The sequence below is a fragment of the Enhydra lutris genome, unplaced genomic scaffold (assembly GCF_002288905.1).
Source record: "Enhydra lutris kenyoni isolate GAN:26980312 unplaced genomic scaffold, ASM228890v2 scaffoldscaffold48, whole genome shotgun sequence".
NCBI classification, from domain to species: Eukaryota; Metazoa; Chordata; class Mammalia; order Carnivora; family Mustelidae; genus Enhydra; species Enhydra lutris.
In genome coordinates, this window is record NW_019154132.1 from 11,951,043 (window position 1) to 11,963,088 (window position 12,046).

Genomic DNA, 12,046 nt, shown 5'->3' on the forward strand with positions numbered 1-12,046 from the left:
GTGATGTCTCTATTACGGCTCGTGACAAAAAATTAGGGTGGACGTTTTGCATTCATCTTTCTCCTATTTTTTTAGAAGTTTATTAGCTTTCTAAGAGAAAGCACCTTTAATTTTGTAAGATTTTTGAACAGTTAGAGTTTTAAATCCAGTTCCACATGAGCTTATGAGTATTTTGAAACCATTTGAAACAGAACCTTCTTGAATATTCTCTGTTAAACACAGTCCCACATGAGGATATGAAGCTGATATGAATGACTTTTAGTTAACGTTCCTCTTCGTGTGAAGAGTTGAATTATCATAATGAAAAAATGATGGGAAAATTTAACACCTCTCTTAGTAAAAAAGAAAATAAAAAGTAGATGTCTTAAATATTAAAGAATATTACTACCCAGAAGACAATGGAAACATATCTAAAATACTATTCACATATTAATGCAAATATTTAATATAATTATTAAATAAAATTATTTCACTTACAAATACAAATGGCCTCAGGTTTTTGTTTGTTTTTATTTTAATTTGTCCAATAAACGGGAAATACAAAGTAGTAGAGAGAAAGAGCTCAGGAAGAATTGTGTTGAACTCTCAGTTTTTAAAATATCTTTCAGTCTTCTTTAATAGTTAAGGCCTTTATTTCTGATTTTCTTGATACAACTGCCCTTGCCTGTCTACTCTTCCGGAGGTCCATTTCACGTTCTACATCCCTAACAAGTGTCCTGGCCATGCCACTCTCTGTCAGCACCTCCCCTCTCTGATTCCTGGACTGACTGACCTATTCTTCCCCTCACCACTCTCCTCACCTAACCTGTAGGCTTTTTGTGGGTAGAGCCCTCATTTGTTCTATTCCTCACAGCATTGCTAAGCATATAATAATAATAATAATAATAATAACAATAAAAGGGTGCACTTGTCCATATGCAAAACATTCTATAACATAGTCCCTTGGTTGTTTTTATTAGATGAAAAGCCAAGATTTGGTTTCGAGCGGTCTGGGTATGACCTTGAAGAATCAGATGGCCCAGATGAGGATGATAATGAAAATGAAGATGACGATGAAGACAGTCAGGCCGAATCTGTCTTGTCAGCAGCTCCCTCTGTTACGGCCAGCCCGCAGCACCTTCCATCTAGAAGTAGCCTCCAGGACTCTGGGAGTGTGGAGGAAGACATCAGGATTGCTGACTGCTTCTCTGGGGTGCACACCGACCCGATGGACATTCTGCCCAGAGCCTTGCCCACCAAGATGACTGTGCTAAGCACAGTGCAGTCAGACCATAGCAGGAATACAGAGTCCCCGGCAAAGACCAGGCAGCACGGTACAAAAGATGGAGAAGAACCAACGACTCCTGTAGACTTTTCTCAGTCACCCGACACTGCACCCAGATCCCCATGTCACCAGATGTCTGTAGACTACCCAGACTCAGAAGTAATTCTGGGAGGTTCTGTGGCTGGAAAGACTATCACTTTAACACAGGTAAATGCTTTGTTGTTGGTTTCCTTTCGTTTAACCTGTTAAATAGGGGGATCCTAATGGCTTGAGAAAATAATGGACTTAAATTATTTACTTCCGGCTAAATCACTTTGTTTAGCCTTAACTTTTTGTTTTATTTAAGGGTAAAGGACATTTATGTCTTTTGGTTCCTTGCTAGGTATTTTAATCAGAGTTCACATATTGTCATCATAAACCTGTAAAAGGACCAAATGGATCTTGAAAATCTATTCATTGAAAAAATAATGTATGTGCCCTTAGGAACATGAACCTTGGGACCTCGTTGTCCCTGTGCTTACCCTGAGTTCTTTTTCCACTGGCATTGATAAGATGTATTTACACTAAATTATCCAGACATTTTGCACTTTTCCCCCGTTGGCAAGACAGCTACCAGTTTCTGTGGCAAAGTTGGTGTGACCCAAATAATGTACCAAGAAGTTCACTTTGCTTGAATGATTGAAATGCCATGACAGCTTTAGAGAGCTTCCTGCCAGAAAACCAGTTCAAGGCCAGACACAGGCCTACAGAAACAACCTACATGTGCTCTGAACAAGTCTCTGCTTTTACCCCTGGCGTGGCTCATGAGGAATATTTAAATCTGTGATGAGTATAGTCATCTCCCTGACACTTGTCTTACCTCAAGTATGGATTGACGATGGTCATAGGATGTATTTTGAAACGGGGCAGATTTTGGTTTGGGAGGTAACCCTGGAGAAAAATGCAGACTGTGCAAGCTTGGCTTTCTAGAGACTATTCTAAATTAATATAGTTTAACTTTATTGCACTAATACTTAAGTCATATTTGATATTTAAGTTAGCATATGTGTTAATGTAACTCTGTAATGTAGATAATATCAAGAAAAAGCTAATATTTAGGTGATAGTCTCGTTTGGGAGGGAGATTGGCAAGATTTGTCCCTTTTCGACTTCCAGATTTGGCCACCTGTGCTCTCGTCTTCTCTAGCCTAAAATCACTGACACACCTCGCAGTGCCTGGAAATCTGGTTTTCAGTAGACATTTCGTTAAGTTTATGAATGAAGGAACGAAGGAATAAATAAACAACTGCAGATTTTTTTAAATTAATGACAACCATATATTTCAAAAATGAGTAATCCTCCAGTTGATTTTCCCTTAGAGTTGACATTCATAGCCAGCTAGTGTCGCAATTTCTCACTAACTCCTAATCTCTAAAATAGGTAGAGCTGGTGGTGCCGTCAATAACAGCAACCACAACAGAAGTAGAACAACAACAGTGTAATTACGGCTATGCCGCAAGGTTAACTTTCCTATAAATGAAACGATACCCAGGAAGTTTGATTGAAAACTGCAAAGTAGTATACAAAATGTGTTGCTGTTACTGGTACTCAAGATTAAAGACGTAATAGATTTTTTTTTTTAGTTGGCAGTTTTTTTTGTTTTTTTTTTTAATGAAAACATCCTTTTCAGCAAGCTTGTAATTTTTATACAAATATACATGCTTCCGCCTGGTTAGGAAGAATAGATTTGATACCAGCAGTTTAGCTCCGTGACTGAGAGAGCCGTGCTGTAAAAGGGTTTTGTGTCCTGCCTTTCAGAGCGCAGCGTCTGTAAGACTTCCTCCTCCTGCGGCGGAGCGCTGCCCTCAGACAGCAGCGAGGGTTCCTTCGGGGGCCTTGCCTCAGCCCGACGGTCCAGAACAGAAGCAGCAAGTGACCCTCCAGCCGCCTGCAGGCCTGCCCTCCCCCCAGACTCATCTGTTCAGCCACCTTCCTTTGCATTCTCAGCAGCAATCCAGGACACCCTATAATATGGTTCCAGTCGGGGGGATCCACGTGGTACCTGCCGGCCTCACGTACTCCACGTTTGTACCCATCCAAGCTGGGCCAATGCAGCTGACGATCCCAGCCGTCAATGTCATTCACAGGACTGTGGGCGCTCCCGGGGACTCGGCCACGGAGGCTTCGGGCACCACCCACGCCGCGGGAGTGGCCGAATTAAGCGGCGTCGTGCCATGTATCCCCATTGGCCAAATCCGAGTGCCGGGCCTGCCGAACCTCAGCACCCCGGGCCTGCAGCCGCTGCCGTCCCTGAGCATGGAGACCGTCAACATCTTGGGCCTCACCAACACGAACGTGGCCCCTCAAGTGCACCCGCCGGGGCTCGCCCTCAACGCCGTGGGGCTGCAGGTTCTGACCGCAAACCCTTCCTCGCAAAGCAGCCCCAGCCCCCAAGCGCACATTCCAGGCCTCCAGATCTTGAACATCGCGCTGCCTACCTTAATCCCCTCTGTCGGGCAAGTGGCCGCCGTGGACACTCCGGGCGCCCCCGAAATGCCGCCCACCCACAGCAGAGCGCGGGAGGCGCCGCCCAAGCCCGCCCCGGCAGCCGGCGCCCATCAAGGCGGCGGGACCACGTCTCCTCAGGGGTCTCCTCAGGTCCAGCGGGCAAATGCAAAAAAAGTTCCAGACCCCTCTGCCCCCACAAGAGACCCAGCCAGGCCCGATGGCTCGGGTAAAGCAGACACAGGGAAGGCCGCCTCCATGAATCATGTGAAGCCCCAGCCCGAGCTCGCGCCGGTGCAGGGCAAAGTGGCCTGTGCCACCGAGCCTCCTCCACAGGTGCGTCCGGAAGCCTTCCCGGAGCCCCCCGGCCGGCCCACCCTCTCTCCGGACAGAGCGGCGCCCAGGCCCGCAGCACCGCCCCGGAGGCAGGCCGCCGCCCAGTTCAGCGACGTGAGTAGTGACGACGATGAGGACAGGCTTGTGATAGCGACCTAGGGGCTCTTTACTGGGGGTGGGGGGGGCGGGTTGGTTTGGTTTGGTTTTTTGGTGGTTTTTTTTTTTTTTATATAACACTTAAAGGTTTCTTTGAAAACTTTCCTTAAAGCACATTTTTCTGACATAAACTCATGACTAATCTTTGTGCAATCATGAACTTTTGACCAATAATTGTTTTGTGTCCGCTCCAGCCATTTTTGTACATGTTGTATAGACACTTGTGCCTTTTAGGAGTTTATGTTTAGAAGCTGTACAGATTGTTGAATATCTATATACATAAAATATATATTATATATGTATATGAAAACCAGGTAGTTATTTGTGTTTAGAAAAAAGAAAAACCTGTCAAATAAATCAAATGATTAAATTATATGTTGCATTGTTAAATATAAATTTTTATGGCTGTGGGGCAGAGTTTCTGTGTATAAATTAGTATGTAAACTCCATATTTATTGTATTCATATTAGTCTTTGAAAATGGGTCTGTCCTTCTTGTGTAAGACAGTAACTTTACACTTCAGACAGATTTTCTGTGTCATGAAATGTTTCAGTAAAATATTGTTTACTGACTTTACCATTGCTTAAGTTGTGCCTTCTTTATATACCCATGATCAGTAATCTGTATTCAGAAAAGAACCATCGGTCACATTCTTTCCACACTCACACCCACCCTTATTTTGGAGAAACGTGTGAAACTCGGGGAAGCCCATATGACTGAGAGGCTTACAATACTTATTTCTGAGAACTCATTTCATAGGTATTAACTTCTAAAAGATTCAGTACTCATAAACACCTGCACATAGATACAGCATACAGCCTGGAATGGGCAAAGTTCCTAAATGCTGTTGTAACAATTTCTGGTAAACATAAAATAACTTAAAAACAATTGGATGGGAGCGCCTGGGTGGCTCAGTGGGTTAAGCCTCTGCCTTCGGCTCAGGTCATGATCTCACGGTCCTGGGATCAAGCCCCACATCGGGCTCTCTGCTCAGCAGGAAACCTGCTTCCCCCTCTCTCTCTACCTGCTGCTCTGCCTACTTGTGAACACTCTCTCAAATAAATAAATAAAATCTTAAAAAAAAAAACAAAAAACCAACAACAATTGGATGAGGCCCGTGAACCCGGTCTCTCGGGCTCCGCCCCCAGGTCTGTTCATTACCCACTGGCTCTTTCCCTCATAGGAAGTCCTACTGATGATGCTCAGAGAGCTCTCTGGCCAAACGCACAATGCAGAGGGTCCAAAATTGACAGAACCAAACTCAGACTTCTAAATTACTCATGTGACTCTCTTTAGAAATGATTATTTCCTGCCCTGTAAGGCTTAACTACCCTTACTCATTCAGAAAACATTCACAGTTCCCATTGCAGTGATTTGCATTATTACTTAAGCATTACACATGCTAGATTGTGAGAAAGTGTTTTAATACTGAAATTGAATATGTAGCATATCATTAAGGCAATGTATTCAGATTATTTAAAGCACTCCTTCATGGGGATATCAAGGGTACAAAGCTGGTGAGACAACAGACTATTGGGGGAAGTACTGGAGACCTGCTGTACAGGTCTTTCTGTGACTTTGAGAAAGGCACCTGCCATCTTAGCCTGCATGCCCTGAGCCTAAATTATGATCTCTAGAATGCAGTCTAGCCCCAGCAGGCTTAGATGGGTCTGTGATGCTTTTGATGCGTGTTTGAATTTTTATTTACACTTACTGACAGGTTAACAATTATCAAAAGTACAAAAAAAATTTTTTTTCCAAGATAGATTGGAAAAGAATTCTAGAAACTTATTTATAAGAATTGCATTGCTCTGTCAATATAGTTGTTGAAAATGAGGTCCATTATCTGTCAGATTTCTCAAAATTCATGTCTTAACTTTATGTCATGCTTTCTATTATACTTTCTGTTGCACTTTGCCTAACATTTTAAAGCAGTATAGCAAACATTTTCATTCTAGAATCATATTTTAGGTATGTACAACTTCTCTAAACTCAAAAGTAATGCTCAGAATTTGGGAATTGTTTTTTTTGCTGTTGTTGTTCTTTTTTGTTTTTGTTTTTAGTTTGTATGGATAGAATTTTCTTAATTTGAAAAATTTTCTACATTTAACCAAATACCAAATGTTCTGATGTATTTGGATGCTCCCTTGAGAATTTCATAATGCTGTAATACATCTTAAGGTTCTTTTGTAGTCTTGACTTTTCAAGATTCATTAAATTATACACATACCTTTAATATTAGTGACTTTAATACTTCAAGATGACATTCAAATAGTTTGCTAACATTTGAAATACGCAGCTAAGTGAGAAACCCAAGTCTGGGCCATTATATTTTGAAATAGTCACATAAACAAAATATTAGGGAATAATTCTGAACACTTTCTGCAAAGTCATTTTTTCCCACAGAGCACTGTTATTCTTTTACTTTATTTTATTTTTTCAGTGTTCCAAGATTCATTGTTTATACACCACACGAGCACTGTTATTCTTAAATATAAGTGACTTTCAAATAATGCAATCCAGAGAGCTGATGAGCCTATATCTGACTTTTATTCTCTTGTACTGAAAGACCCAGGTCACTAGAAAACTAGAGCACAATGACGGTAACAAACCCCTGTGATAAGTTCTTAGCCAAACAGGTAAAAAGCATAATGTGATACAATTTCAGTATCTCCTTGTAGGAACCCACTGCAATGTCACTCTCAGAAGTGTTGAAAATAGCTAAGGAACCAAAAGTCTGGTTGGTGCCTGGCTGGCTAAGTCAGTAGGGTGTGCAACTCTGATCTCAGCGTCTCAAGTTCAAGCCCCATATTGGGTGTAGAGATTACTTTAAGAAAATTAATAAAGCTTATCTAATAAAACTTCCGAAGGAAAAAAAGGTCATCTTTCTAGTTTTTAAAGGTTGGTATATCTGTTTTATGAAAATGTGTGGCGTTAACCTAAGTTAGTGGCATTCAAGTAACCTATTTTCATTCCCCAAACTTTAGGCTACAATGGTACTTAATGTTTTCAGAATGATAATTAACTGATAATATTTCATAAAGAGATTTTGTTTCTTTTTTTTTTTTTTTTTCATAATACAGCCATGACTTTCCTTTCGTGGGAGCAGTATAAATAACACTCTTATTTGTTAATCTCTTATCTGAATTTTAAATGATAGGACTTAACAAGGCTTGTGGAGAGGTTCATTATTTTTGTTGGAAGACTGTCAAGGTATTTCTTGATGCATATATCAAAATATAACATCAGTGCTCTTCTTTACTTTTCTATTAAGCTTATGTTTTGAGATCATGTGTAAGCAACACCAAAAGGTGACTTCCATTAAAGTAATTTTGTCTCAAAACTACCTATAAATTCTAAGCATGGGATATTAAATCTAAGACAAGAATCTTCTTCCAAACTGTTTTCCCATGACTTTGAGTTAACTATTTAATATTTCACTGAAGATATATATGGTATTATGTATGATACAAAAGTTTATATATAGTATTTTATAGTATTTATAGTATTTTAATGACCCTGACTCTCTGCCATGATTACAAAAAAAGAACAAATTTAAAGCAAAAAATGGTAAAATATTTTTCTCTACACGTTTTAGAATCTGAAAGTCATGAGGCTCTTACCTATGTCGGGGTCATCTAGAACCTTGCATATATAAGGTTCTGTGGAAGGAACCGCAGACATCAGAGTTAAAGCAGAGATATAACCTACTGGAGGATGTTCCCTGTCCCCTGAACCAGGCTCAGGCCTGAAGCAGACTCAGGCACCCCAAATCTAACATTTATTTTAAGTACCAACCAACTCCAATACAATGCAAGGTACAAAAGAAACTAGAAGGCACATTTTCTACCCCAAAGGAGCATGCCTGCCTAAGACTTTGGCCATATAAACTAGAGAATAATACTAGACCACACACGTCTTAGAAACCACAGACTATTAAACATTTTGAGAGGTAAGTTATTAAGTAATTAAAGAACGATTTGCGTATGTTGGGGACTGCTGTATTTTGAAGGAGGAGTTGGATTTGGGACTTTCGAATAGAGAGAACGCTAAGCCTTAGAACAGAAATAGCTGAGATGACTATGTTACTTAAAAACTATGCCTGGGTGGGGGATGCCTCGGTGTCTTAGTCCACTGAGCATCAGATTCTTGGTTTCAGCTCAGGTCATGATCTCAAGGTCATGAGATGGAGCCCCACATCAGGCTCCAGACTTAGGGTGAATTTGGCTAAAGTTTCTCCCTCTCCTGCCCCTACACACACTCAAACTCTCTCTCTCATAAATAAATAAAATCTTTTAAAAAAATAATATGCCTGGCAAGCCATCTAAGTGGAGGAGAAGATTCACAAGGGCTTTCAACAAATATTTATTTAGTACCAAAAATATAGAGATCACTTGGGAGTTCCAAATTTAATACAATTAGGTGTCTACCCTCTAGGTGCTTAAGTTCTGGTAGAAGAGTAAGTGTAAGACACAGTATCTCAAGAGGCATAAGAGCGGGACAGTAGTTCCCTGTTATTGGTGGTTTCGCTTTCTGTGGTTACAGTTGCCTGCGGTCAACCTTGGCCGAGGCAGGTGTCTCCCCGGCCCCTCCACAGCAGGCAAGTAGTAGCCTAACACTTCGCCACAGTGCCTGTGTCACTCATCCCTCATCATCTCAACACGCATAGTCACGGGAAGGGTGAATATGCCACAGTAAGTTATTTTAAGAGTAAAGAGACCACATTCAAGTAACTTCTACTATAGTACATTATAATTGTTCTAAGTTAAGAGTTACTGTTGGGGCACCTGAGTGGCTCAGTCAGGTAAGCATCTGTCTTTGGCTCAGAACAGGATCCCCAGGTCCTGGGATCTAGCCCCGCGTTGTGCTCCCTGCTCAGAGGAGAGTGTTTCTCCCTCTCCTGCTGCTGCTCCCCCTCCCCTTGCTTGTGCCCTCTTTTTCCTCTCTCTATCTCTCTCAGATAAATAAAATCTTTTTTAAAAAGCTACTGTTGATCTTTTATGGTGCCTCATTTATACATTAAATTTTATCATAGATATCTATGTATTGGAAAAAACAGCAAATAGATGGTTTGGTACTCTCTGTGGTTTCATGCATCCACTGTTTTGGGGGGAGGGTCTTGGAACATATCCCCAAAGATAAGGAGGCTACTGGACAACCGGGAATAGTAGTGCAACTAAGGGGGAGCTGCTGGTGAAATTGATCAGGGAATGCTTTATGAAGCACGTGACATTTAAGCTTGGCCTTGAAGGAACTTCACTAAGCAGAAGCAATAGAAGGGAAGGACATTATGGACAGAGGACGTGGAGGGCAACCAGTATTTATCCCTGCTATGTGTTGTTGGTAATCTCAGACCAAGGCAAGGGTTATCTTCCCACTTTATAGACAAGCAGGCTACCTCTCTCGTTGTTTTGAATCTTCATCATGCTGCGACAGGAGCCAGTATTTGAATGTAGATTGCATGACAACGGTGTTGCACAGAAGCAAAGGTGCAGGAATCAGGAAGAAGGATCAAGACGAAGGGAGCAGACAATGTTTTAGTGGTTTAGCAAGCACCCGACATAGCCATGGTGATACTGTGGGAACAGGGACAGAATTGAAGATGATTAAAAGTGTGTGGGCTGGGGTGCCTGGGAGGCTCCGTGGGTTAAGCGTCTGCCTTTGGCTCAGGTCATGATCCCAGGGTCCTGGGATTGAGCCCAGCATCAGGCTCCCTGCTCAGCAGGGAGTCTGCTTCTCCCTCTCCCTCTGCTGCTCCCCCTGCTTATGCTCTCCCTCTGTGTGTCAAATAAATAAATAAAAACCTTAAAAAAAAAAAAGTGTGTGGGCTCCTCACGTGAAGGGGGCACTCACGGGCTCAGAGTCATTCATGCGAGGAAAGAAGTGTCATTTCTTTAATGGGAGAATAATTTAGGGGAGGAGCTGGCAATAACAAGCCAGAGAAGTGAGGAGGAAAAGGAAATAATACAGGGAGCATGGAAAGCAGAAACACTTGATCCATTACCGAGCTGGCCACAGTATTTCTTCTTAATTGGTGGACTCCATAAAATTACAGGAGACATTTATTGACCATGCAAACAGATGAAGATCAGTGTGCAAGAAGATTGGACCAGCTGGAAAGATGGGCTGGATCTAAGACACAACAGGGAAAATTAAACTGTACTAAAAATGGAGCAGTTTCATTTATACAAAGCTCAATATGTGCTATTCTTATCCATCCCCCCCCAAAAAAGCATTGTCTTGGGGATATTAGAAATACATTAGTTAGACCCGCCTACAAAAATCACCATGCTCTGTTGTCTCGTGGACCGAACGCCACCTGAGTATTCTGCGACTTCTGGACCCCAGGCTTGAGCAATATAGAGACAAATGAGCACATTTTGAGGCCATCAGGCTCTGGAGGCCAAGCCTTAGGAAGGGCCTTGGTGAGAGGACCGCAGGCAGGAGCACGTGGACGGTTCATCATGATGGGGAAGAAAGCACTCCAGGAGAGTCACAGCAGCAGAAATAATACAGAGGGATCATAATGAATAATAATAATAATAAAGAAAGAATAACCAAAAAGTTATCTTTCCAGTAGGGGAGAGAGAGTTTGGGGATTATGAAAAAAAGAGCAGACCATTGTGATGGAAATGCCAGGTCTCCATTAACTTTTGTGTAAAACCAGGATTAGCCTCACAGCCAGCAGCCAGTGGGAATTCATGGCTCTCAAACTAAAACTCACATTTGCATAATAACCAGACATAGAAGAATATATCTTCAGGGAAGACTGCAATATTAAAAATTCTACTGTTTCACCAATCCTTTAAGATCTATCCGCAACTAGCCTGGGGAGGGCCTGCCGAACCGTTCTCCCCTCCACTTTCTTCTGAAGCGAGTTCTACAAGAAGACCACTTCCGAGCGCTTGGGTGCTGGGGACAGTGTCTGCTCTGGGAATGGGCAATTGCAGCTGAGAAGAGCTCCAGAAACTAGGACCAGTGGCCCCAGCCACATTCTCACAGCAGGGAGAAGGACCAGGCAGATGTATCTCTCAGAGTCATGAATCACGTTTTACTTATTTTGTAATTGGGCCGTTTTTTAATTAAAAAGTCCCCGTGACCTAGAACAAGAGTGTTCTCATCCCTGTGCTTCTTTCTCTGAGAAGTTAGGGCTGTCTCATTCCAATAATGCCTGAGGTTACGTTGGAAATGAAGGCTATATCCCAACACGCAGAAGCACTATCCTTTGGCGTCTCTGGCTTTTTTGGTAGGTGTGGGGCTGCACATTGGGGCGAATGATGGAAGAAAGGTAAACTTTCCGTTTTATTTCCTCATCACCCAAACCACGTGCCATGCTGAAAAGATGTAGCTGACTTGGGTTATTGGGATGAAATTCCAAATTAAAGCTGAACATTTCCTGGCTTAAAAGGATATGAGAAATTCATTTTCAGAATTAGGTAAATTTTCTTACTTAAACTAATAAGGTATCTGTACAGACAAGAGTTTTGAGATCATCGATGGATTCAATGGAGTATTTTATGAACAAGTCTTATACATAATGTCTATTTTATGAACAAGTCTTATAGATAACCTTATATATAATGCAGTATTTCTAATTTTGATAATTACGACAATTGTTATATGATGTTATTCCCATTTTATGACTGAGAATATTGCCTAAGGGTAACAAATTAGTGAGGCTGGGATTGAAAAGTAGGTCTCCCCCCCCCCCTGTACCATATTGCTTTTCAGTAATGATTTACAGTAATTGGGTTGTATTGTATTCATTTCTAGGTGAAAGTCTACTTAGTATTCATAAAACATCCCA

General features: G+C 41.7%; 1 protein-coding gene across 2 annotated transcripts in view; it reads left to right on the forward strand.

Moving 5' to 3' along the window:
* The window catches only part of LOC111156653 (human immunodeficiency virus type I enhancer binding protein 1), a 141,012-nt gene extending 136,761 nt beyond the window's left edge, over window positions 1-4,251 (forward strand). For both annotated transcript variants that reach the window (XM_022517672.1, XM_022517673.1), the window contains exons 8-9: window positions 960-1,471; window positions 3,061-4,251. In XM_022517672.1, coding sequence (XP_022373380.1) covers window positions 960-1,471; window positions 3,061-4,242 — 1,694 coding nt within the window. In that variant the 3' untranslated portion in view covers window positions 4,243-4,251. The remainder of the gene's footprint in view (window positions 1-959; window positions 1,472-3,060) is intronic.
* The last annotated feature ends 7,795 nt before the right edge of the window (window positions 4,252-12,046 follow it).